This window comes from Oncorhynchus gorbuscha, linkage group LG20, assembly GCF_021184085.1.
Source record: "Oncorhynchus gorbuscha isolate QuinsamMale2020 ecotype Even-year linkage group LG20, OgorEven_v1.0, whole genome shotgun sequence".
NCBI classification, from domain to species: Eukaryota; Metazoa; Chordata; class Actinopteri; order Salmoniformes; family Salmonidae; genus Oncorhynchus; species Oncorhynchus gorbuscha.
In genome coordinates this window covers 27,505,891-27,532,756 of record NC_060192.1, presented here as the reverse complement: position 1 = coordinate 27,532,756, position 26,866 = coordinate 27,505,891, and the positions used below count along the sequence as shown (strand labels likewise).

Below are 26,866 nucleotides of genomic sequence, written 5' to 3'. Positions count from 1 at the left end.
GGGACCAAAACACTCTTCATATAGGTGCTCTTTGGTCCTCAAAAAGAAAGGGGGACCAAAACACTCTTCATATAATTCATTAAAATGCCTTTATTTGTATGGCATGTTCAATGGAAACAAAGTTTAAAAACGACTGACGTTGGTCATGCAGCGTTTTAAACTTTGTGTGTTGTTTGATTTTCAAAGTTACACTACATTCCAGACTTTCTTAAGATTAAGATGAATTGAGATGGCGGTTTGTTGAATTGGTCAAAAGCAAACCACAGTAACTCAGGTGATGAAGGAATAGCATTGATTAAGAACATGTGAACAGGTGGTACACATGCAACGAATGGGATGTATTGGACTATGAGGAGGCGGAAAGAGGATGTATGAAAAGGGAAATGGAAGTAGGGTGGAGGTTGTATAGGACACATTCAGAGGGACAGGGTAACAGAGCAGTAAGAGCAGCCCTGTTTGAAATGAAATATGTGACCCACCATCCAGTACTAGGCCTGGTCTGTGGTACATGAGTCTGATATTGGACGTAGTGTAGAGATTACATCGCTACCAGAAGCCCTGTGGAGAGTTTCTTGGCTGCTCCTGTGCTGCTGACAGGAATCCTTCCCGGAGCATCATTTGAAACACTGCTTGGTATGACAGCTATGACAGCACTGAGCAAAGTGTGAGATGCGTGGACTGATATGAGTGAGGGTTGAAGAAAGTGGCGTATCACTGATTCAGACAGGGACATTGGATGAGGGGTGAGAGGACTCTCAGGGGAGACAAGGGGTGGAGAGGAGGGGAAAACTTTGGGTAAACGTGACAGGAAGGGAAACATGAGCAGACATACCCATTTGTCCAAATCGACTGCCTATGGTTGGCAGGTAGGAGGTGAGGGGTGTGGGATCAGAAAAGAGACAAAGGGAAGTTAAGTTGCTAAATTAATAAGATACCATGACATAATATTCATATTTCAAATACAAAAATGTCATCTGTCATTAGACTTTGGAAGCACATAACTCACTACAGCGCTACTTTTAAAACTGTGGCAATGACATAAGAGGCTGTTCTCACAACCGTATAAGAAAGACATACGACTATTTTGTGAAAAATATACACCAATAAAATTGGTTCCCATGTAATGGGACAAACATGACAGTTGCATTGGTGAAATTCAGACAGAACTACGCTCACCGGACACTATGCGAAGACCAACGCGGTTTTCCAGCAAAATAAAAACTATTTCCACATACTTTATAATTGTTTCAAGTTCAGATGTCAAATAATCTCCTTCAGTAAAACACACAACACAACCCTCTGCGAGTCTCCTACCTCATTGAGTTCTGTGGTGTTGGCCAGCATCTCCTGTAAGGCTCGTACCGACAGGGACTGCTCCAGGATGAAGCAGCAGATCGCCAAATCAGGTGGCACATTCTACAACACAACACGTTCATCAGCAAAACCCAGCGACTGGCAAGAAGCAGAAATAAAGAGGTAGAGAGTGTGGAACGTGGTTTTCTCTACCTGAGCGTTAGAGGTGGTCTCCAGGAAGCAGAGGCGGTTCCCAAAGCCTTCGCATGACAGACACAGTTTGATCTGTTCTTTCAGAATGGAGGCTGTGCATTGTAGCACAACCTGGTCATCCTTCATAGAGAAAAAGAGGTCAAAACCAGATTCCATTAATCCATCCTTAAAACTAAACGGAATGTACTTGAATTGGAACTGGTGAATGGCCCTTATAAGATGTATCAGCAGTCAGCTATATCATAGATAAAACATTTTTAACATTAAGATGTTTCATCACTTGGGTAATATTTCATAAGCTTATTTAACTTGCCATTCATAACCTTGATAGGTCCTGAATAGACTGGATAGAGCCAGCAAAGTGATGAAGCATTCGTAACAGGGAGCCTTAACATACTAGGTCAAAATGCAAACAGCTGTCAGCAGAGCAGACACTCTTTGGTCTTGAATCTACACCTCACATTCCTAACCTTCACTCTCTTGTCATTCCTTGACATTCCTCTGTGCCTGTCCGACCACTAATCTACTTGGTACTCTTGACTGTGGGTAAGCACCTGCTTCTCCCCGACCCTCTATTTCAGGCCCCTGCTGTTCACACCTTCTCACCAGTGGAGCAGCAGATATTTGAGAAGTCTGGACGTTTATTGCACAGCTCCAATGACATAATCATTTGTAATGCAGTCACACGCAGAGAGCACTGAGACAGATATACACAGACGGGTGTCTAACTATGATTCTTAGGCAGCTCAAGACACACAAAACCTTGGCAATGTCAACCGTAGAGACCAGCCAAAAGTAAGCAAAAAATATATAATTGAATCAAATGTTATTTGTCACATGCTTGGTAAACGAGGTGAAATGCTGACTTACGGGTCCTTTTTCAACAATGCAAAGTTACAGATTTTTTTAAAATGACAATTCTGACACGAGGAATAAATACACAGTGAATAAGGAAAAACACTTAGTCCTGGCAGAACAGTGGGCATTGATAGGTCAGTCATTGTATCAAGAAACATTTTACAAAGCCGACAGTACTATACAGTTCAGTGTTCTGCAGTTCATTTGCACTGGTACGGCCACTGTCATTCATACCAAACCTATCAGAACACAGGGCATATAGGACGCCGTCACCCTTACTTGGCGAAGGCGATACAAACGAAAGCACTTCATCGTGCTATTCAATACGTAGAGCGAGTGCAGTTCTCATAGGGCCAGATATAAACAGGTGCTCCCGTGGCCCTGGCTATAAACGTGCAAATCCCAGACTCTGTAAATATAGAACACAGCAGAGTTGAGGATGAACAGCATCAAAGCATGTGATGGCCAGACTCTCTCACACCTCCACATTCTGCTGACCAATTTAAGAAGATGGTTTTGGATCGGGTACCTTCTTTGGAGAGAGCATCGTGTTACACACACTGCTATAAACATAGGCAAGGTATACTCACACATATGCAGTTGAAGTCTGAAGTTTAAATACACTTAGGTTGGAGTCATTCAAATTCGTTTTTCAACCACTCCACAAATTTCTTGTTAACAAACTTCAGCTTTGGCAAGTCGGTTAGGACATCTACTTTGTGCATGACACAAGTCATTTTTCCAACAATTGTTATCAGACAGATTATTTCACTTATAATTCACTGTATCACAATTCCAGTGGGTCAGAAGTTTACATACACTAAGTTGACTGTGCCTTTAAACAGCTTGGAAATTTCCAGAAAGTGATGTCATGGCTTTAGAAGCTTCTGGTTGGCTAATTGACATAATTTGGTGCGAAAACTGCAAATCAATCAGCAAAGGACCTTGTGAAGATACTGGAGGAAACAGGTACAAATTATCTATATCCACAGTATCCACAGTAAAATGAGCCACTGCTCCAAAACCGCCATAAAAATGATAGACTACGGTTTGCAACTGCACGTCGGGACAAAGATCATACTTTTTGGAGAAATGTCCTCTGGTCTGATGAAACGGAAATAGAACTGTTTGTCCATAATGACCATCATTATGTTTGGAGGAAAAAGGGGGAGGCTTGCAAGCCAAAGAACACCATCCCAACTGTGAAACATGGGGGTGGCAGCATCATGTTGTGGGGGTGCTTTGCTGCAGGAGGGACTGGTGCACTTCACAAAATAGATGCCATCATGAGGAGGTAAAATTAGGTGGATATATTGAAGCAACATCTCAAGACATCTGTCAGAAAGTTGAAGCTTGGTTGCAAATGGGTCTTCCAAATGGACAATGACCCCACGCATACTTCCAAATTTGTGGCAAAATGGCTTAAGGACAACAAAGTCAATGTATTGGAGTGGCCATCAAAGCCCTGACCTCAATCCTATAGAAAATTTGTGGGCAGAACTGAAAAAGTGTGTGTGAGCAAGGAGGCCTACAAACCTGCCTCAGTTACACCAGCTCTGTCAGGAGGAATGGGCCAAAATTCACCCAATTTATTGTGGGAAGCTTGTGGAAGGCTACCAGAAACGTTTGACCCAAGGTAAACAATTTAAAGGCGATGCTACTAAATACTAATTGAGTATGTACACTTCTGACCCACTGGGAATGTGATGAAAGAAATAAAAGCTGAAATAAATCATTCTCTCTACTATTATTCTGACATTTCACATTCTTAAAATAAAGTAGTGATCCTAACTGACCTAAAACAGGGAATTTTTACTAGGATTAAATGTCAGGAATTGTGAACAGAGGTTAAATGATTTGGCTAAGGTGTATGTAAACTTCCGACTTCAACTCTATATATATTGTTTTTTAAAATCGGGATGGTAAACATTTTCAGTGTGAACTTTAACGACTAAAACCAGGTATAAAGAATGTAGAAAAGATAATGGACCTGTATGTTCACTGAACAAAAATATAAACGCTGTAACGGCTCTCTTCTATCTCCTCCTCTGACGAAGAGGTCGAACAAGGATCGGACCAAAATGCAGCGTGATGATGATTCATGATATTTTAATGAAGGAAAAACTATACATACAGAAACTACAAAAAAAATAAACGAAATGAAATAAAAAAAATCAAAACAGCCCTATCTGGTGCAAACACAAAGACAGGAACAATCACCCACGAAACACTCAAAGAATATGGCTGCCTAAATATGGCTCCCAATCAGAGACAACAATAATCACCTGACTCTGATTGAGAACCGCCTCAGGCAGCCATAGACTGCGTAGACTCCCCACAAAACCCCAAGACAAAAAACACACCACAATAACCCATGTCACACCCTGGCCTGACCAAATAAAGAAAGAAAACACAAAATACTAAGACCAAGGCGTGACAAACGCAACATGCAACAATACTGATTTACAGTTCATATGAGAATCAGTCAATTGAAATTGATTCATTAGGCCCTAATCTATGGATTTCACATGACTGGGAATGCAGATATGCTTGGTCGCAGATACCTTAAAATAAATGTGCCTCACAATTGTGGAATTCAAATTACCATCGATAAAATGCAATTGTGTTCGTTGTCCGTTGTTTATGCCTACCCGCAACATAATCCCACCACCACAATGGGGCACTCTATTCACAACGTCAGCAAACCGCTTGCCCACGACACCATACACGGACGGGGTCCACGGTTGTGAGGCTGGTTGGACATACTGCCAATTTCTCTAAAATTATGTTAGAGGTGGTTTATGGTAGAGAAATTAACATTAAATTCTCTGGCAACAGCGAGCACTGTTTGGACATTCCTGCTGCCAGCATGCCAATTGCACGCTCCCTCAAAACTTGAGACATCTGTGGCATTGTGTTTGTCATGTTTTGTCATTGGTTATCATGTCTTGTCTCTGTGCTTCCCTTCTATTCGTTTCCCTCTGCTGGTCTTATTAGGTTCTTTCCCTCTTTCTATCCCTCTCTTCCCCTCCCTCTCTCCCTCTCTCGCTCTCTCTCCCTATCGTTCCGTTCCTGCTCCCAGCTGTTCCTCATTCTCCTAAACTACCTCATTTACTCTTTTCACACCTGTCCCCTATTTTGCCCTCTGATTAGAGCCACTATTTCTCCCTCTGTTTTCCGCTTCTGTCCTTGTCGGATCCTTGTATGATGTTCGCTGTTCTGTGTCCTTGTCTCGCCCTGTCGTGTTTTATCTTCTTCAGATGCTGCGTGTGAGCAGGTGTCTTAGTCTGCTACGGTCGGTGCCTTCCCGAAGCAACCTGCAGTCTATGGTCGAGTCTCCAGTCAGTCCTCGCTACTACGAGTGGATTTCAGTTTTTCCTGTTTTGTTTTCTCCTTGATATTTCCAGGAGTATTACTTTTGTCATATACTGGAATAAAGACTCTGTTTTCGTTAAGTCGCTTTTGGGTCCTCATTCACCAGCATAACAGAAGGATCCGACCAAGAATGGACCCAGCGACTACGGATTCTCGTAACACTGCCGTCGAGATCCAGGGAGCAATGCTCGGCAGACACGAGCAGGAAATGTCTGCTGCTCGTCATGCCGTTGAGACCCTGGCCGCTCAGGTTTCCGACCTCTCAGGACAGTTTCAGAGTCTTCGTCTCGGGCCACCAGCTACTTCCTGGTCTTCCGAGTCTCCGGAACCTAGGGTTAATAACCCACCATGTTACTCTGGGCAGCCCACTGAGTGCCGCTCCTTTCTCACCCAGTGTGATATTGTGTTCTCTCTCCAACCCAACACATACTCAAGAGAGAGAGCTCGGATTGCTTACGTCATTTCACTCCTTACTGGTCGGGCTCGAGAGTGGGGCACAGCTATCTGGGAGGCAAGGGCTGAGTGTTCTAACAATTATCTGAACTTTAAAGAGGAGATGATACGGGTTTTTGATCGTTCAGTTTTTGGTAGGGAGGCTTCTAGGGCCCTGGCTTCCCTATGTCAAGGTGATCGATCCATAACGGATTACTCTATAGAGTTTCGCACTCTTGCTGCCTCTAGTGACTGGAACGAGCCGGCGTTGCTCGCTCGTTTTCTGGAGGGACTCCATGCTGAGGTTAAGGATGAGATTCTCTCCCGGGAGGTTCCTTCCAGTGTGGACTCTTTGATTGCACTCGCCATCCGCATAGAACGACGGGTAGATCTTCGTCACCGAGCTCGTGGAAGAGAGCTCGCGTTAACGGTGTTCCCCCTCTCCGCATCGCAACCATCTCCTTCCTCCGGCTCAGAGACTGAGCCCATGCAGCTGGGAGGTATTCGCATCTCGACTAAGGAGAGGGAACGGAGGATCACCAACCGCCTTTGCCTCTATTGCGGTTCTGCTGGACATTTTGTCAATTCATGTCCAGTAAAAGCCAGAGCTCATCAGTAAGCGGAGGGCTACTGGTGAGCGCTACTACTCAGGTCTCTCTGTCATGTTTGTCATTTATTATCATGTCTTGTCCCTGTGCTCCCCATTCTGTTCGTTTCCCTCTGCTGGTCTTATTGGGTTCTTTCCCTCTTTCTATCCCTCTCTCTCCCCCTCCCCCTCTCACTCTCTCGCTCTCTCTTCTCTCTATCGTTCCGTTCCTGCTCCCAGCTGTTCCTATTCCCCTAATCATCATTTAGTCTTCCCACACCTGTTCCCGATCCTTTCCCCTGATTAGAGTCCCTATTTATTCCTTTGTGTTCCGTTCCTGTCCCGTCGGTTCCTTGTTTAGTATTCACCGTGCTGTGATTGTGTTTCGCCCTGTCCTGTCGTGTTTTTGCCTTCATCAGATGCTGCGTGTGAGCAGGTGTCTCTGTCAACTACGGCCTGCGCCTACCCGGCGACCTGCAGTCTGTGGCCGCTTCTCTTGTTATTCCCTCTACAGACTAGAGGATTTCTGTTATTCCCTGTTTGGACTTGAATAAACTCTGTTTCTGTTAAGTCGCTTTTGGGTCCTCTATCACCTGCATGACAGAAGGAACCGACCAAGGAATGGACCCAGCGACTTCAGACGCTCGTTACACTGCCGTCAAGATCCAAGGAGCCATGCTCGGCAGACACGAGCAGGAATTGTCTGCTGCTCGCCATGCCGTGGAGAACCTGGCCGCTCAGGTTTCCGACCTCTCTGGACAGTTCCAGAGTCTACGTCTCGTGCCACCTGTTACTTCCTGGCCTGCCGAGCCTCCAGAACCTAGGGTTAATAACCCACCTTGCTACTCCGGGCAGCCCACTGAGTGCCGCTCCTTTCTCACGCAGTGTGAGATTGTGTTCTCTCTCCAACCCAACACATACTCTAGAGAGAGAGCTCGGGTTGCTTACGTCATTTCACTCCTTACTGGCCGGGCTCGAGAATGGGGCACAGCTATCTGGGAGGCAAGGGCTGATTGCTCTAACAAGTTCCAGAACTTTAAAGAGGAGATGATTCGGGTTTTTGACCGTTCAGTTTTTGGTAGGGAGGCTTCTAGGGCCCTGGCTTCCTTATGCCAAGGTGAACGGTCCATAACGGATTATTCTATTGAGTTTCGCACTCTTGCTGCCTCTAGTGAGTGGAACGAGCCGGCGCTGCTCGCTCGTTTTCTGGAGGGACTCCACGCAGTGGTTAAGGATGAGATTCTCTCCCGGGAGGTTCCTTCAGATGTGGACTCTTTGATTGCTCTCGCCATCCGCATAGAACGACGGGTAGATCTTCGTCACCGGGCTCGTGGAAGAGAGCTCGCATCAACGGTGTTTCCCTGCTCCGCATCGCAACCATCTCCCTCCTCTGGCTTTGAGACTGAGCCCATGCAGCTGGGAGGGATTCGCATCTCGACTAAGGAGAGGGAACGGAGGATCACCAACCGCCTGTGCCTCTATTGCGGAGTTGCTGGACATTTTGTTAATTCATGTCCAGTAAGAGGCCAGAGCCCATCAGTAAGCGGAGGGCTACTGGTGAGCGCTACTACTCAGGTCTCTTCATCTAGATCTTGTACTACTATGTCGGTCCATCTACGCTGGACCGGTTCGGGTGCTACATGCAGTGCCTTGATTGACTCTGGGGCTGAGGGTTGTTTCATGGACGAAGCATGGGTTCGGAAACATAACATTCCTTTCAGACCGTTAGACAAGCCTACGCCCATGTTTGCCTTAGATGGTAGTCATCTTCCCAGTATCAAATTTGAGACACTACCTTTAACTCTCACAGTATCTGGTAACCACAGTGAGACTATTTCTTTTTGATTTTCCGTTCACCGTTTACACCTGTTGTTTTGGGTCATCCCTGTCTAGTATGTCATAATCCTTCTATTAATTGGTCTAGTAATTCTATCCTATCCTGGAACGTTTCTTGTCATGTGAAGTGTTTAATGTCTGCCATCCCTCCCGTTTCTTCTGTCCCTACTTCTCAGGAGGAACCTGGCGATTTGACAGGAGTGCCGGAGGAATATCATGATCTGCGCACGGTCTTCAGTCGGTCCCGAGCCAACTCCCTTCCTCCTCACCGGTCGTATGATTGTAGTATTGATCTCCTTCCGGGGACCACTCCTCCTCGAGGTAGACTATACTCTCTGTCGGCTCCCGAACGTAAGGCTCTCGAGGATTATTTGTCTGTGTCTCTTGACGCCGGTACCATAGTGCCTTCTTCTTCTCCGGCCGGGGCGGGGTTCTTTTTTGTTAAGAAGAAGGACGGTACTCTGCGCCCCTGCGTGGATTATCGAGGGCTGAATGACATAACGGTTAAGAATCGTTATCCGCTTCCCCTTATGTCATCAGCCTTCGAGATTCTGCAGGGAGCCAGGTGCTTTACTAAGTTGGACCTTCGTAACGCTTACCATCTCGTGCGCATCAGAGAGGGGGACGAGTGGAAAACGGCGTTTAACACTCCGTTAGGGCATTTTGAGTACCGGGTTCTGCCGTTCGGTCTCGCCAATGCGCCAGCTGTTTTTCAGGCATTAGTTAATGATGTTCTGAGAGACATGCTGAACATCTTTGTTTTTGTCTATCTTGACGATATCCTGATTTTTTCTCCGTCACTCGAGATTCATGTTCAGCACGTTCGACGTGTTCTACAGCGCCTTTTAGAGAATTGTCTCTACGTAAAGGCTGAGAAGTGCTCTTTTCATGTCTCCTCCGTTACTTTTCTCGGTTCCGTTATTTCCGCTGAAGGCATTCAGATGGATTCCGCTAAGGTCCAAGCTGTCAGTGATTGGCCCGTTCCAAGGTCACGTGTCGAGTTGCAGCGCTTTTTAGGTTTCGCTAATTTCTATCGGCGTTTCATTCGTAATTTCGGTCAAGTTGCTGCTCCTCTCACAGCTCTTACTTCTGTCAAGACGTGTTTTAAGTGGTCCGGTTCCGCCCAGGGAGCTTTTGATCTTCTAAAAGAACGTTTTACGTCCGCTCCTATCCTCGTTACTCCTGACGTCACTAGACAATTCATTGTCGAGGTTGACGCTTCAGAGGTAGGCGTGGGAGCCATTCTATCCCAGCGCTTCCAGTCTGACGATAAGGTTCATTCTTGCGCTTATTTTTCTCATCGCCTGTCGCCATCTGAGCGCAACTATGATGTGGGTAACCGTGAACTGCTCGCCATCCGCTTAGCCCTAGGCGAATGGCGACAGTGGTTGGAGGGGGCGACCGTTCCTTTTGTCGTTTGGACAGACCATAAGAACCTTGAGTACATCCGTTCTGCCAAACGACTTAATGCCCGTCAAGCTCGTTGGGCGTTGTTTTTCGCTCGTTTCGAGTTTGTGATTTCTTACCGTCCGGGTAGCAAGAACACCAAGCCTGATGCCTTATCCCGTCTGTTTAGTTCTTCTGTGGCTTCTACTGATCCCGAGGGGATTCTTCCTTATGGGCGTGTTGTCGGGTTAACAGTCTGGGGAATTGAAAGACAGGTTAAGCAAGCACTCACGCACACTGCGTCGCCGCGCGCTTGTCCTAGTAACCTCCTTTTCGTTCCTGTTTCCACTCGTCTGGCTGTTCTTCAGTGGGCTCACTCTGCCAAGTTAGCTGGTCATCCCGGTGTTCGAGGCACTCTTGCGTCTATTCGCCAGCGCTTTTGGTGGCCGACTCAGGAGCGTGACACGCGCCGTTTCGTGGCTGCTTGTTCGGACTGCGCGCAGACTAAGTCGGGTAACTCTCCTCCTGCCGGTCGTCTCAGACCGCTCCCCATTCCTTCTCGACCATGGTCTCACATCGCCTTAGGCTTCACTACCGGTCTGCCTTTGTCTGCGGGGAAGACTGTGAGAGCCGCCAATAAACGCAGGATTAAGAGTCCAAGGTATTGTTGCGGCCAGAGAGTGTGGCTTTCCACTCGCAACCTTCCTCTTACGACAGCTTCTCGTAAGTTGACTCCGCGGTTCATTGGTCCGTTCCGTGTCTCCCAGGTCGTCAATCCTGTCGCTGTGCGACTGCTTCTTCCGCGACATCTTCGTCGCGTCCATCCTGTCTTCCATGTCTCCTGTGTTAAGCCCTTTCTTCGCACCCCCGTTCGTCTTCCCTCCCCCTCCCGTCCTTGTCGAGAGCGCACCTATTTACAAGGTACATAAGATCATGGACATGCGTTCTCGGGGACGGGGTCACCAATACTTAGTGGATTGGGAGGGTTACGGTCCTGAGGAGAGGAGTTGGGTTCCGTCTCGGGACGTGCTGGACCGTTCACTCATCGATGATTTCCTCCGTTGCCGCCAGGATTCCTCCTCGAGTGCGCCAGGAGGCGCTCGGTGAGTGGGGGTACTGTCATGTTTGTCATTTATTATCATGTCTTGTCCCTGTGCTCCCCATTCTGTTCGTTTCCCTCTGCTGGTCTTATTGGGTTCTTTCCCTCTTTCTATCCCTCTCTCTCCCCCTCCCCTCTCACTCTCTCGCTCTCTCTTCTCTCTATCGTTCCGTTCCTGCTCCCAGCTGTTCCTATTCCCCTAATCATCATTTAGTCTTCCCACACCTGTTCCCGATCCTTTCCCCTGATTAGAGTCCCTATTTATTCCTTTGTGTTCCGTTCCTGTCCCGTCGGTTCCTTGTTTAGTATTCACCGTGCTGTGATTGTGTTTCGCCCTGTCCTGTCGTGTTTTTTGCCTTCATCAGATGCTGCGTGTGAGCAGGTGTCTCTGTCAACTACGGCCTGCGCCTACCCGGCGACCTGCAGTCTGTGGCCGCTTCTCTTGTTATTCCCCTCTACAGACTAGAGGATTTCTGTTATTCCCTGTTTGGACTTGAATAAACTCTGTTTCTGTTAAGTCGCTTTTGGGTCCTCTATCACCTGCATGACACTCTCCATCAAGATCCTGTACTACCATGTCGGTCCATCTACGCTGGACCGGTTCGGCTGCTTCATGCAGTGCCTTGATAGACTCTGGGGCTGAGGGTTGTTTTATGGACGAAGCATGGGCTCGGAAACATGACATTCCTCTCAGACAGTTAGGGAAGCCCACGCCCATGTTCGCCTTAGATGGTAGTCTTCTCCCCAGTATCAGATATGAGACACTACCTTTAACCCTCACAGTATCTGGTAACCACAGTGAGACCATTTCCTTTTTGATTTTTCGTTCACCTTTTACACCTGTTGTTTTGGGTCATCCCTGGCTAGTATGTCATAATCCTTCTATTAATTGGTCTAGTAATTCTATCCTATCCTGGAACGTTTCTTGTCATGTGAAGTGTTTAATGTCTGCTATCCCTCCTGTTTCTTCTGTCCCCTCTTCTCAGGAGGAACCTGGTGATTTGACAGGAGTGCCGGAGGAATATCATGATCTGCGCACGGTCTTCAGTCGGTCCAGAGCCAACTCCCTTCCTCCTCACCGGTCATATGATTGTAGTATTGATCTCCTTCCGGGGACCACTCCCCTCGGGGTAGACTATACTCTCTGTCGGCTCCCGAACGTAAGGCTCTCGAGGATTATTTGTCTGTTTCTCTCGACGCTGGCACCGTAGTGCCTTCTTCCTCTCCCACCGGAGCGGGGGTTTTTTTTGTTAAGAAGAAGGACGGTACTCTGCGCCCCTGCGTGGATTATCGAGGGCTGAATGACATAACGGTTAAGAATCGTTATCCGCTTCCCTTATGTCGTCAGCCTTCGAGATTCTGCAGGGAGCCAGGTTCTTTACTAAGTTGGACCTTCGTAACGCTTACCATCTCGTGCGCATCAGAGAGGGGGACGAGTGGAAAACGGCGTTTAACACTCCGTTAGGGCATTTTGAGTACCGGGTTCTGCCGTTCGGTCTCGCTAATGCTCCAGCTGTTTTTCAGGCATTAGTTAATGATGTACTGAGAGACATGCTGAACATCTTTGTTTTTGTCTACCTTGACGATATCCTGATTTTTTCACCGTCACTCGAGATTCATGTTCAGCACGTTCGACGTGTACTCCAACGCCTTTTAGAGAATTGTCTCTACGTGAAGGCTGAGAAGTGCGCCTTTCATGTCTCCTCTGTCACATTTCTCGGTTCTGTTATTTCCGCTGAAGGCATTCAGATGGATCCCGCTAAGGTCCAGGCTGTCAGTGATTGGCCCGTTCCAAGGTCACGTGTCGAGTTGCAGCGCTTTCTAGGTTTCGCTAATTTCTATCGGCGTTTCATTCGTAATTTCGGTCAAGTTGCTGCCCCTCTCACAGCTCTTACTTCTGTCAAGACGTGCTTTAAGTGGTCCGGTTCCGCCCAGGGAGCTTTTGATCTCCTCAAGAAGCGTTTTACGTCCGCTTCTATCCTTGTTACTCCTGACGTCACTAAACAATTCATTGTCGAGGTTGACGCTTCAGAGGTGGGCGTGGGAGCCATTCTATCCCAGCGCTTCCAGTCTGACGATAAGGTCCATCCTTGCGCTTATTTTTCTCATCGCCTGTCGCCATCGGAACGCAACTATGATGTGGGTAACCGCGAACTGCTCGCCATCCGCTTAGCCCTAGGCGAATGGCGACAGTGGTTGGAGGGGGCGACCGTTCCTTTTGTCGTTTGGACTGACCATAAGAACCTTGAGTACATCCGTTCTACCAAACGACTTAATGCACGTCAAGCTCGTTGGGCGTTGTTTTTCGCTCGTTTCGAGTTCGTGATTTCTTATCGCCCGGGTAATAAGAACACCAAGCCTGATGCCTTATCCCGTCTCTTTAGTTCTTCTGTGGCTTCTACCGATCCCGAGGGGATTCTTCCTGATGGGCGTGTTGTCGGGTTGACTGTCTGGGGAATTGAGAGACAGGTTAAGCAAGCACTCACTCACACTGCGTCGCCGCGCGCTTGTCCTAGTAACCTTCTTTTCGTTCCTGTTTCTACTTGTCTGGCTGTTCTTCAGTGGGCTCACTCTGCCAAGTTAGCTGGCCACCCCGGCGTTCGGGGTACACTTGCTTCTATTCGCCAGCAGTTTTGGTGGCCTACTCAGGAGCGTGACACGCGCCGTTTCGTGGCTGCTTGTTCGGACTGCGCGCAGACTAAGTCAGGTAACTCTCCTCCTGCCGGTCGTCTCAGACCGCTTCCCATTCCTTCTCGACCATGGTCTCACATCGCCTTAGACTTCATTACCGGTCTGCCTTCGTCTGCGGGGAAGACTGTGATTCTTACAGTTGTCGATAGGTTCTCTAAGGCGGCACATTTCATTCCCCTCGCTAAGCTTCCTTCCGCTAAGGAGACGGCGCAAATCATCATTGAGAATGTGTTCAGAATTCATGGCCTCCCGTTAGACGCCGTTTCAGACAGAGGTCCGCAATTCACGTCACAGTTTTGGAGGGAGTTCTGTCGTTTGATTGGTGCTTCCGTCAGTCTCTCTTCCGGTTTTCATCCCCAGTCTAACGGTCAAGCAGAAAGGGCCAATCAGACGATTGGTCGCATATTACGCAGCCTTTCTTTTAGAAACCCTGCGTCTTGGGCAGAACAGCTCCCCTGGGCAGAATACGCTCACAACTCGCTTCCTTCGTCTGCTACCAGGCTATCTCCGTTTCAGAGTAGTCTGGGGTACCAGCCTCCTCTGTTCTCGTCCCAGCTCGCCGAGTCCAGCGTTCCCTCCGCTCAGGCGTTTGTCCAACGTTGTGAGCGCACCTGGAGGAGGGTGAGGTCTGCACTTTGCCGTTACAGGGCGCAGACTGTGAGAGCCGCCAATAAACGTAGGATTAAGAGTCCTAGGTATTGTTGCGGCCAGAGAGTGTGGCTTTCCACTCGTAACCTTCCCCTTACGACAGCTTCTCGCAAGTTGACTCCGCGGTTCATTGGTCCGTTCCGTGTCTCCCAGGTCGTCAATCCTGTCGCTGTGCGACTGCTTCTTCCGCGACATCTTCGTCGCGTCCACCCTGTCTTCCATGTCTCCTGTGTCAAGCCCTTTCTTCGCACCCCCGTTCGTCTTCCCTCCCCCCCGTCCTTGTCGAGGGCGCACCTATTTACAAGGTACGAAAGATCATGGACATGCGTTCTCGGGGACGTGGTCACCAGTACTTAGTGGATTGGGAGGGTTACGGTCCTGAGGAGAGGAGTTGGGTTCCATCTCGGGACGTGCTGGACCGTTCGCTGATTGATGATTTCCTCCGTTGCCGCCAGGGTTCCTCCTCGAGTGCGCCAGGAGGCGCTCGGTGAGTGGGGGGGTACTGTCATGTTTTGTCATTGGTTATCATGTCTTGTCTCTGTGCTTCCCTTCTATTCGTTTCCCTCTGCTGGTCTTATTAGGTTCTTTCCCTCTTTCTATCCCTCTCTTCCCCTCCCTCTCTCGCTCTCTCTCCCTATCGTTCCGTTCCTGCTCCCAGCTGTTCCTCATTCTCCTAAACTACCTCATTTACTCTTTTCACACCTGTCCCCTATTTTGCCCTCTGATTAGAGCCACTATTTCTCCCTCTGTTTTCCGCTTCTGTCCTTGTCGGATCCTTGTATGATGTTCGCTGTTCTGTGTCCTTGTCTCGCCCTGTCGTGTTTTATCTTCTTCAGATGCTGCGTGTGAGCAGGTGTCTTAGTCTGCTACGGTCGGTGCCTTCCCGAAGCAACCTGCAGTCTATGGTCGAGTCTCCAGTCAGTCCTCGCTACTACGAGTGGATTTCAGTTTTTCCTGTTTTGTTTTCTCCTTGATATTTCCAGGAGTATTACTTTTGTCATATACTGGAATAAAGACTCTGTTTTCGTTAAGTCGCTTTTGGGTCCTCATTCACCAGCATAACAGTGTTGTGTGACAAAACTGCACATTTTAGAGTGGCCTTTTATTTTCCACAGCACAAGGTGCACCTGTGTAATGATCATTCTGTTTAATAAGCTTTTTGATATGCCAGACCAGTCAGGTAGATGGATTATCTTGGCAAAGGAGAAATGCTTAATAACAAGGATGTAAACAAATATATGCACACAATTGAGAAATCAGCTTTTTGTGCGTATGTAACATATATATATATATATATATATGTAACATATATATATAAAAGCAGACGCTTTTATCCAAAGCGACTTACAGTCATGTGTGCATACATTCTACATATCTGGGATATTTTATTTCAGCTCATGAAACATGGGACCAACACTTTACATGTTGGGTATATTTTTGGTCCGTGTGTTTTAAAATAAGATTATATTTGAGAACAAACAACCAACAAAATAAAAAGTACAGTCAGGGAGAATCAAACATTCTAAAATAAATGTTATGGCATGGGGCCCCCACTGATAGTTCATGTTTGAGTGACTCCGATGGTTTATGCCTTCTTCTTATGCTATGGCAAAATGTGTATAATTGCAGAAAATTTGCTTTAAAACTCAGCACAGATATAAAGAGAGTTTGGCCTTGAATTCAGCCCACTGTGCTTTGACTCTCCGCATCTTCCAAGACTTTCACACTGAAGTATCTGTACCATAATGCAAAACATTTTTTTTAAATACAATAATTAGCTTGAAAATATATACATTTTGCTGTGGCCAAGAGAAGGACCTCAAACATTTTTGGCCATGCCCACTGACACAGCAGTATATATAGAAAGTGCTAGTGCTCTGTGGTGAATGATACCTATACACACAGATAAATGTCAGGTATATTTAACAGCCCATCTCTGCCTGGATTCAGTCAGGTTTGACACATCATATAAAAGCCTTGCCTGTGAAATGTCATTTGGTGTTCACGTCAGTCCGAGTCCCTACGAAGGAAAATATATGTGCCTAAAACTAAACCAAAACAGAGAGCTTGTTTCAGAAAGGCATGTTGTTTGCCATGCTCCTTTTCATTGTCTTACCGTGATTGTATATTCAATGTAGCTCACTGGTATTCTTTGAGAAAGATATGTTCACTTAGAAAATAAGGCAGTGTACTGTATCTAGTTCAGAACAGTGTGAAGGACAAACATCAGTGCTTAGAGCTGGTGCATTTTGTTGGACTGGTGTTGTACTTTTCCCCTCCAACTAGTTGTTAGTGTATATTAATATAACAGATATGAAACACCAAACTCTTGTGATCCCTGTGAGACCCGTCAGTATCCTCGTCTCTGCTCCACTCGGTCTCCAGTGAGACATGGTGAGAGGCAGTGAGAGGGTCACTGGGACAGTGGTATGAATGGTCTAACTCTCCACAAGCAGACCAGTCTCTGGTTACTGTACTGCTGAAGATTAGTATTCAATCAGTCTAAGAACAGCTCGTAAAACACCAGTAGGAAAACGTGTCACACACAATTCCTCTCCCTCATTCAGTAGCTGAATAGTGTAGAAATCAGCAGCTTTATCATGCTGGTCTCAATGGTGTAAAAATGTGCTGTAGTCAATAAATTGCTGTGAAGAATGGCCTTGTCTTGACTGGGACAACCGCTCTGATGCAATGTAACCTGTAACCCCTTTCCATCATGCTGTACTCCCATTACCTCATCTGTAACCATATTACTGCAACAAAAAGTAAAAAACACTCAAAGCTATGCATTCTTCAAAATCTGATTTCTCATTCCATTTAATTAATCAAATAGTATTACATTTTTATGCATCTTTTGTTGACCAGTCTTAGTGTTTAAAAAAAAAAAATTACTACCCTAGTTTTCATGTGTTTCTACTTTACTTGGCACCAAGCAAGCTGCCCAACTCCCAAACAATAACATATCAAGTTCCTCTGGTGTGTAGATAGATAACAATACTGACAAACCCAGAAACTGTCCATGTCAATTTGGTCTTTCCAAAGTCAAAGGGAAGCCATTAACAAAAACGTTTGAAAGTTGATACATTGGACTACGAGTTACACAGAAGTGACAGATTACAGCAGGATAAGGTACCTGATTATAGCTACACTGCAGCATGGTTTCTCTCAAAGCCTCTATCAGCTACACTCTAAACTAAATAATAGAACAGAAGGAATACAGCATCACTAACCGTACGCAAGAACTGAATCTCCTCCTCTCCATCTCCCCCTTCTGCCATCCTCTCAAAGTATTACCGATCACTCCTTGAGAGAGATGTGTAAATGACTCTCTTTTCTCCCTGGTTGCTCCTCGGCCAGCCTTGCTGTCTCTCTGCTCTCACTCCAAACTACTGCCTGTGTGTGGTGGCTTACTAAAGGAGAATGTGGGTTTGGTGTCTCTGGCTACGTTATGAGACAGTGACAGTTAACTCCTGCTCAGTGCAACATAAAAAGGGGATGGATCTGTGACTACAACACAGAGATGTATGCTTTAACTGGACAGTTTAGCTAGAAGTCCTATAGGATTGTTGTACAGTATTACCAAATACACCAGTAAACATTTGATGTGTCTGAATGGGATTTAACATAGCTACAATACATGTAAAGCACATGCATACTAAAGATGGCAGTGTTGTTGCATCAGTCCCAAAGGGATCCCCCTTAATGTAGGTCTGCAAAAAAAGGTTTATGAATACAGACTCATTTTAAAACCTTTGTACTTACTAAGTCAGGAAAATGATGTCAACCTCTAAACAATCAGGAAAATGCCTCTAAGAGGGATATACTACATCTGATATGAATGAATAAATCAAAAAGGATTTTTTTTAAATATTTTTTTATTAAAACTGAATAGATAAAGAATAAGCAAATTAAATAGTCTGAGATATGTCAAACGCAACTTCGGACACAATAATAACAAAACATAACAGAGACTAATAAAAACAACCTCATGAAAACATCATAAAATAAAAATTGTGAGGATATAACTTGGCACAATTACATCAAGTAACAGATGCGTCTTTGTGTGGTTTTATTTACCCATTTTAAAACCCTAATACTCAAAACCAAAGCCCTACAAACAAAGAACCACTTTGTATGTCCTGTACATGTCATATCTGTAGAGGGTCCCCTGCACCAAGGTATATATGAACGGGGTCCCCTGTGGCAATGCTAATATCATGGATAGGCCAGCGAGGCGAATCTCTGTAGCCTCTCCTGGTGGCCAGGTGACTGAACTGCAAGACTGGGGGTGGGGATAATTCCACAGGAAGAGAAGACCCATCACTCTCACTGACCCCTCTGTCGACCTCTATAAAGTCAAAAGCCGTGACAGAGGTTAGGGAGCAGTTAGCCACTAACGGAACAGTGTAGAGTTCAGTTGATGATGTTCTGTCTATCGTTGTGGCAGAGGGTATACTGGGACTGGGAGAGCATGTTTCTGTTTGAGAGAGAGGAGGGGTTAGAGGAGAAGGGATAGGAAGTTTGACTTCAGTAGTTTGGGGCTCCTGCTGTAGGGGGACCATGGTCTGAGGTAGAACATCTAAGATAGTGTCTGTCTGAGACGGTCTATCAAACTGCATTGGAACTGTAAGGTATTGCCCTTGCTCCTCCTTTGGATCACATATATTCAAGTGCATCTCCAGCAGGTCATGCAGACCTGACTCTGTGTATTGTTCCTCCAACAGTTTCAATTGGCTTTCCCTGAGATGCAGTTGTGATTTGTTAAATTGCCCCTGGCGAGATCCCTGGTTCGGCTTTGGATTTAGTGATGGAGGAGTACACAAATACTGGAGAGTTTGCAAGGGGTTATCCTGTTGTAGTTGAGGATCTGGAGTATGTTGGATTTCATTCTGCCCCTCTTGGGCAAATTGATAAAGACTTAGAGTTGGCTTTGGTGGTGAACATAGAACTGTCTCACTGGGACTTTGAAAAACCCCTGGCTCATCCTGCTGATTTTTAGGAGCTTGTCCTGGAAAAGATCCGGGAACACCATCGTGACTGATGGAGCGTCCAAACCGCCTTTCTCCCTGCCGACGCAGATGGACAACACTCCCCTGACCCCCCACCCCCTGACCCCCCACCCCCTGACGCTCATGCAGGGCATTGCTGAGCTGGGGTTCAGGGGGTTGGGGAGAAACCCTGGGGCTACGGAACAGTGTTGCCAGAGCGTTGAAATGACCCCTAAATACACTGTTAGTCAGACAGTAGGAAACTGTTTCCTCTATTGTCTCATTTTCCAACTTGAGCACAGAGCATGCACGTGATTCCCCATCTTCTGTCCCGGTAGGCGAGTCCAATGTCACGAGATCCAGGAAGTCATCAAGATTTTCAGCGAAGCTGTAGTTCAGCAGATCAGGTTTAGCCTCCATGTCATTCCCCACTAGAACTGAATACAGATCAAATGTCACATTGAGTATTTAAGTGAGTAACATGTGGATACATGGTATTTTCCTACTGGCACTGATTTAGCTGATAAGTACGTTTTTCCTCAATAAAGAAGTTATGACTTTGAGTCACTCTGGATAAGAGCATCTGCTAAATGTCTAACATCTCAATGTGACGGACATTTTAAAGAAACAATCCAAACCTCGTCCAGGGCCATCAATCATTTTGACAGGAATCCTGTACCGTTCAGCCTCAGAGCTGGATGCTTCAGTCATACCATCAGATACCGTCCTACTGCCCATGATCCAATTCTCAGTGTCCTTCTCAATGGGTGTGGGGGAAGGGTTCTGTGAATGAAGTCAAACAATAGAGTGGGGTATCTAAAGACATAACGGGAACCATGCGAAGTGTGTTAGAACAGGAGAGTGAAGAGCGCCAGACTTACAGGGCTGCTCCAGCTTGGCATGTTGAAGAATCGGAGAGATCTCCTTCGATGAGCCTTGTCATCTTGCACCGGATGCCTTCAGGAAATATACACACAGTCGGTCACCTCGTCGGCCACGAAAACAAGGCAATAGACAAACAAGGGTTAAATATAAGATGTTTACGATTTACTTGTTTGACGTTTTATGATATTTTTTGTGATTCCTCCTCTTCTCTGAGGCACTGAGAGTGACAGACAGCTCCTGCTCCCTACTGCCCTCCCCTACACTCAGGACAGAGGTGTGAGTACTGGAAAGGCTTTGGCCGACTGCCGACTCGGAGTCTACTCGGACAGTCAAAACATAGAACTTGTCATACCGTACCTTATTCGACTGACTAAAAGCTATATTGCAGTACAGGCTACAAATACATCACCATTTGAATGTAGTTTGCTGATGGATTGGTTGTCTTTTCTTAGGTCATGGATAGAGCGTCTGTATATAGAGAAGGATGGTATTAGCTCCATGTAAAGCTCCATGTAAAGCATTTAAAACAGAATCTGAAGTGGTTCATCTATATAAAAAAATATATATATATGGACCTTTTTTTAGCAGAGCCCTCTACATCAGGGACAGCATCTTCGCTCGATTTTCGTTTGGATGTGACTGGTGATTGAGGTGTGGTGTGGTGAGATGTCTTTGTATTTTGCCGGCCTGTGGGGTCAAGGTTATAAAGTCAGGGGCAACACACCCATTGGCTATTACTAACGACTAGATCATTTCGACGTAACTTTTTCAGAGCATCAGAACTAAGCAACCAGTTGCTAAGCAGCAAAAAGCATGTCTTTACCGCAACATTATGCCCGTACCGTCTGTGGGGTGTGAAGGGCCAGTGTGTGTGCGGCCTGTCTTGAATTTACTGAGAGCATCCACAAATATCTCTGGATAGATCAAGCAAAAAAAGAAGAAGAAGAAGAAGAATTCTGAACTGAATTCATGAATTGACAGCAGTGTATTCTTAAATGACTCTCACAGTATGAACCTCGTCATTGCCTAAACTCTCACCTCCAACACTGCGCCTCCTTTGACTTATTAAACTTCTATACACACCAAGTCCTGCCCTCTCCTGACATCTCCCTCCGTCAACTGGGGGTGTAGTGGATTCACCCGACTCTGCTACAGTTGCCATGTCCACAATAGACGGGGGAACGACACCTTGTGGACGGATAGAGGATTGAAATCGGTGTCAACATTAAATCAAACACCCGTCTTCAGCTACTAAACAAATGTATCGTTATCAGAACATACCGATACGATCTGCATGTATGATGAGTGTCTTGATCACTGCTGCTTGTCTATCCAGTTGTCTCTCTGTGCCTGCGGTCAGTTTAGAGCCCCCAGCTGGACAATGTAGCAAATTAGGTGCAATCACAAGGGCCAGATTGCCCACTTCCATACGATTCTCTTCACATCTAGTGAAAAGGAGGGATCGGAGATTGAGAAACTTGGTGGAGAATGGAGGAACAACGCAGATGAAAGGAAAAGTAATCATGAAATTCTGGAGACAAACCTTTGAGCCGTCTGTCTCAGGAAAGTGCAGAAGTATCGGAGGGCCCGTGAATGAGAAAGAGGGAACAGGGCTGTAAGAAGAAGAGTGACTCCATCTTTACCCTGCTCCTGGCCCCCCTCCTCCTCTAAGCCCTGTGCACAGCACAGTGGCACCTGTAGATCCATAGGGATGAGGGGAGAGGGCAACTCCCGTAAGAACTGCTTCACAAGAGACGCCACATCACAGGACTGCAGAGTGGCTGAATGTGGCAGAGAAAAGACTGGCTCACCCTGCTCCAGGTCAGCCTGTTATGAGGTGGTAGATGGTCAACATAGAAAAGATACTCATTGGGGTAAGAATGTGGATTTTCCTGCACATCTCTCCTGTGCAATCTGACCTTCAAAGCACGGATCCGACTCAATGACCCCGTCTTTCGAAACAGCCCTTCAGTATGAAGATGATGGGATAAAAATTCACAGGCATCCACCAAGAACCTAAATGGTACGTTTGCCATGACCAGTTGTTCATTGTTTAAAATAGATTCTGGATACAATCACATCTCCCAGTTCAAGTTTACATACTTTGGCACTGTCCCACTCATATCAGTTAAAAGGCACTGGGGCAGCAAGATCAGGTCCCGACCAAAGGCAAATTGAGATTGGTTCTCCTGAAAGACATCCATCTACAGATCATAGAGGTACTATAAATGCTTTCTACAACAATCACACAACATTGGTAGTGTGCAACTTGTGATTAATAGATTTGAATATTCAAGAAATGTGACCTTGGGAGTAATCATCACTCAACAAGTAATCAACATGTCTAAGGTGGCGCATAATGTCTGTGTAGACAACAAACTGTATTGAAGCATTGAGGTTAACCGTTCAGGGAACATTATGTTCGTGTTTGTTACCGGTCTGACAGTGCCACTCGTGTCTGGCCCATTGAAGAAGTTCTTCCAATTTTTCACGCGAACTCCAGATGCTTTCAAAGCATGTATCACGGCCACCACGCGCAGACGGTCGTCCATGGGGTTCGGCATTGGTAGATCCAGTTCGGCTGTGTAAAAAAAATAATAAAACAGTTTAAAGTAGTGGCCTTTGAAAACGACATCACTATACAAAACCGAGGCTGGGACAAGCTATAGAAACAATTTGCAAGAAACTACAATGGACCTCAAATCTATTGACTTTGCTCAAATCACTTACAAAACTTAAATGTGGACTCCTACGTAGAAAAATTATGTAGCCGATGTTGCACTTCTTTGATCCTCTCATCCTACCGCCACTGGGGGAATTCAATTATCTGGCCCGGGTTACACCGGTGAAAGGAGTTTACACCGGCTAAAAAAAAATATTAGTTTTGTTACGGGACTGCCTACCTGGTGTGAGCCAAGTACCGCGTTCAAAGCCCACGCAGGTGGCGTGTTTTTGTATGGAGGTCAATGTCGAATTTGGTTAACATTTTTTTTTTTAATAGTTTATTTGCTACGTGTGGTTTATTTGATCGATTAGAAGTTTCGAAATGCTCATGTTGCTATGAGTGTACTGATATTGTAGGACACGTGACATCCCAGCAATTTTGAGGGGGAAAAAAACACTTTATATCGGAGTTGTTCCTGTTGTTGTCAGGTTTATCTGCCTGTCATTGGCTAGATTAGAATGGTCCCACCTGGTCTTGCTCCTCCGACTGCCTAAAACATTTATTTTAATTGTTATTTACTGGTCAATATAATGGATCACCTGCTCAACACAAAAGACATGTAGCCTAGGCTAGATTAAGCACCTTGATGGAAAATATATGTTTTATTATTCTGAACGGTGCATCGCTGCCTTGTTGACAACATGATAAAGCGGCACCGATTACTGTTCAATTTGAGGTCGCTCCTCCCTCACCGTTTTTGCCCGTTCAGGTCACGGGCCATATACGGTGCACCGTGACTCAGGTTAATATAACTCCCTCAATGATGTATATAAACCCTGGATTGCTGATTATATGAATTGGCCTGTGAGAAGCTTTAACAGTGACTATGCTAGCATTTCTCAGAAGAAGCGATCCTCACATGACTTGCTCAAATTACTTACAGATCTTACATTTCGACAGGTAAATTGAAAAATAATGGAGCCGATGTTGTTGCACGTCTTTGATCCTCTCATCCCGCCACCATCAACATTTGATGATACTTCCGGTCACCTGTGCCTAAAAAAGGTGTGATGGGCAAGGTTCAGAGATGCTTGTCTGTACCACTGATGGGGGGACTCCCTACTCACAGACCATAGGGCCATTTACATTGATATCAAAATATGTACCCCTGATACTAACCTTGGCCGAGCATCCTACTGGAAGCTAAATAGCTCATTATTAAATAATGATATAGTTACATTTGAGGTTAAAGATCTGCTCTCACGCTTTTGGGAAAGGGCTTGTGAAGAAAAATCTTATTGCAAGAACTGGGAGCTCTTTAAATTTGAGGTGTCCAAATACCTTAGAAAATATGGCAGTAATCTTGCTAAGACCAGAAGAGCTGAGGAGGAAAAGGTGATCATTAAGATAACTTCCCTTTCTCAGAGGTCCCCAGCCTAGGAGAAGATGGAACTGATTGAGTTACAAAATAAACTGGATAATATTTATAGATTAAAAGCAGAAGGAGCCTTTATTAGATCTAGGAAAAAAATGGATTGAGGAGGGAGAACAGAATTCATCCTATTTCTTTAGACTTGAGAAATTTCACTCTAAAAATAACACTATCCATAAATTAAACATTATTATTACAGATGACCAAAAATCAATCGCTAAATACTGTAGCAATTTTTACACAAAATTGCATAGCTCTACGTACTGTCAGGAATCCACAGATGTTTTTTAATTCACTGAATAATGTTCACTCTATCAGTGATATAGGATCTAAACAGTGTGATGAACCCATCAAAGTTGAAGAGATTATAGAGTCTATCAAACATCTAAAGAACAATAAATCACCAGGTGTTGATGGAATTTAAGTCAGAATTTTACAAATGATTTTCTGAACAAGTAGCTCCCTTCCTATTTGAAGTCTTTTTAGAGAGTATTAAAAACAATGTTCTCCCTCCTACAATGAGTCAGGGGTTAATAACACTGATGCCTACCTATAAGCCTAAAAAATAAGTGCTGCTCATCGATAACTGGCGTCCAATTTGTCTTCTTAATAATGACTATACAATATTAGCCTTACTACTTGCAAAAAGAATTAAAGAAGTCCTGGATGCAATCATTGATGAAACACAGTCTGGCTTCATGAGGAGCAGACATATTTCTAATCAATGTCAGACTAGAATTAGACATACTTGACTACTCAGACCTAATAACTGAGGATAGCTTCATATTATTTTTAGATTTTTATAAAGCATTTGACACAGTATGGCATCAGTTTCTCTTCCACTCCCTTGAGAGACTTGGCTTTGGGGATTTTGTTCCTGTAAGGCTATTAAGACTCTCTATGCAAATGGTAACAGCTCTATCAAATTGAAATATGGCACCTCACCTTGATTTGAGTTAAAGAGAGAAATTAGGCAAGGTTGTCCTATCTCCCCGTACCTGTTTTTGTTAATCACCCAACTTCTTGCAAATTCTTTAAATAATAGTCCTGTACAAGGTATTTCCATAGCTGGTAAATAAATTATTCTAAGCCAGCTGGCTGATGATACTACACTTTTTCTGAAAGACGCTAACCAAATCCCCATATCGATCAATGTGATACAATCCTTTTCCAAAGTGTCTGGTCTATATCTTAACATTAATACATGTGAACTCATAGTTGTCAAAGATTGTGTGACACCTTCATATTATGATATTCCAGTAAAAGAAGAACTTACTGTATATATTTAGGCATAACCATTACAAAGGATCAGAAGTCTAGAGGCTTACTAAATTTTAAGCCTCTTATTAAAAATACCCAGAAGAAGCTAAATCAATGAGGGACTTATATTTAAAAGGTAAAGTCCTAATAACCAAGGCCGAAGGTATCTCTAGACTAACATATGGCGCTCCATCTTTATATCTTGACAGTAAAATAAGCAAGGAGATAGACCAGATGCTTTTCAACTTTCTTTGGAGAAACCGTACCCATTACATTAGGAAAACTGTTGAGAATGGTGGACTGAATTTTCTGGACTTTACTACTTTAAATAATACTTTTAAGATCAATTGGATAAAACAATTCCTAAGAAGACCCACTTCTATCTGGAATTTATTCCTCATCATGTCTTCTCTACTTTTTCTTCTCTACCTACATGTTGTTTTGGAATTATAATATTGACAAAATTTCAGTGAAACTTTCTGCTTTTCATTGGCAGGCTTTCTGATCATGGTCCTTAATTTATAAACACAATTTTTCTCCACATGGATATTATATGTGGAATAATCGGGATATTGTATAAAAATACTTCTTTGTTTCTAGAATATTGGTTCCGAAATAATATCCTATTGGTGAGCCAACTGGTAAAGGCAGAGGGTATTTTACTCAGTTATAAGGAATTCCCTGTAACACCTAAAGATTTTGCAATTGTTTTAGATGCCATTCCCTCAGCTGTTGCTCTGTTATTCAGGAACGTGTCAAGACCTGACCCTCAGAGCCTACCTTCTATTGACCCTGTTGACTCATCAGTAGGAAAGATTTGTTTGTCTTTTGGTCCATTCAACAACAGAGCGATACAAACCTTTTTTCAGCAGGATGTTGTATACCTTATGTCATGCCTTATTGGAATGGATTTATTGATGATATCTGTTGGAAAAAAGTTTGGATGTTGCCACACACATACCTACTTGTTAACAAAATTAAGGAAGTTTCCTTTAAAATTATTCATAAATATTATCCTGCCAACCACTATATGAAGACGTTTAAGGAAAACATCAACTCAAATTGCTCCTTTTGTAATGACCACCCAGAAACACTGTTGCATCTTATTCATGTAAGAAAACTGTGGCAAGACATCAGTAGATTGATAATTGAACACATCTATGAAGATTTTACACTATTGTGGCGAGATGTACTGTTTGGATTCTTTACATAAGAGAAA

At 44.9% G+C, this 26,866-nt stretch overlaps 2 protein-coding genes across 5 annotated transcripts in view; both read right to left on the bottom strand.

Moving 5' to 3' along the window:
* LOC124006950 (ryanodine receptor 1-like) overlaps window positions 1-17,765 on the bottom strand; it is a 102,285-nt gene extending 84,520 nt beyond the window's left edge. Inside the window, exons 1-4 of the mRNA XM_046317142.1 lie at window positions 17,648-17,765; window positions 1,507-1,626; window positions 1,315-1,416; window positions 833-853 (exon numbers count right to left, since the gene is read on the bottom strand). Of these exons, the coding sequence (XP_046173098.1) occupies window positions 833-853; window positions 1,315-1,416; window positions 1,507-1,626; window positions 17,648-17,695 (291 nt within the window). The 5' untranslated portion in view covers window positions 17,696-17,765. The remainder of the gene's footprint in view (window positions 1-832; window positions 854-1,314; window positions 1,417-1,506; window positions 1,627-17,647) is intronic.
* A 542-nt stretch (window positions 17,766-18,307) lies between these two features.
* On the bottom strand, window positions 18,308-24,001 carry LOC124007391. Of its 4 annotated transcripts, none has more exons than XM_046317899.1 (14): window positions 23,906-24,001; window positions 22,726-22,871; window positions 22,394-22,494; window positions 22,210-22,306; window positions 21,834-22,117; window positions 21,572-21,735; window positions 21,329-21,478; window positions 21,133-21,204; window positions 20,866-20,977; window positions 20,700-20,758; window positions 20,457-20,607; window positions 20,287-20,362; window positions 20,044-20,188; window positions 18,308-19,842 (listed from the first exon to the last, which is right to left on the bottom strand). In XM_046317899.1, exons 2-14 carry the CDS (start codon window positions 22,852-22,854, stop codon window positions 18,566-18,568), a joined length of 2,817 nt encoding a protein of 938 aa, XP_046173855.1. In that variant the 5' UTR covers window positions 22,855-22,871; window positions 23,906-24,001; the 3' UTR covers window positions 18,308-18,565. The 4 variants fall into 4 exon arrangements, with proteins under 4 accessions (XP_046173855.1, XP_046173856.1, XP_046173854.1 ...); XM_046317900.1 differs by having other exon boundaries at window positions 23,897-23,971; XM_046317898.1 differs by lacking the exon at window positions 23,906-24,001 and adding an exon at window positions 23,021-23,341.
* Window positions 24,002-26,866: the final 2,865 nt, after the last annotated feature.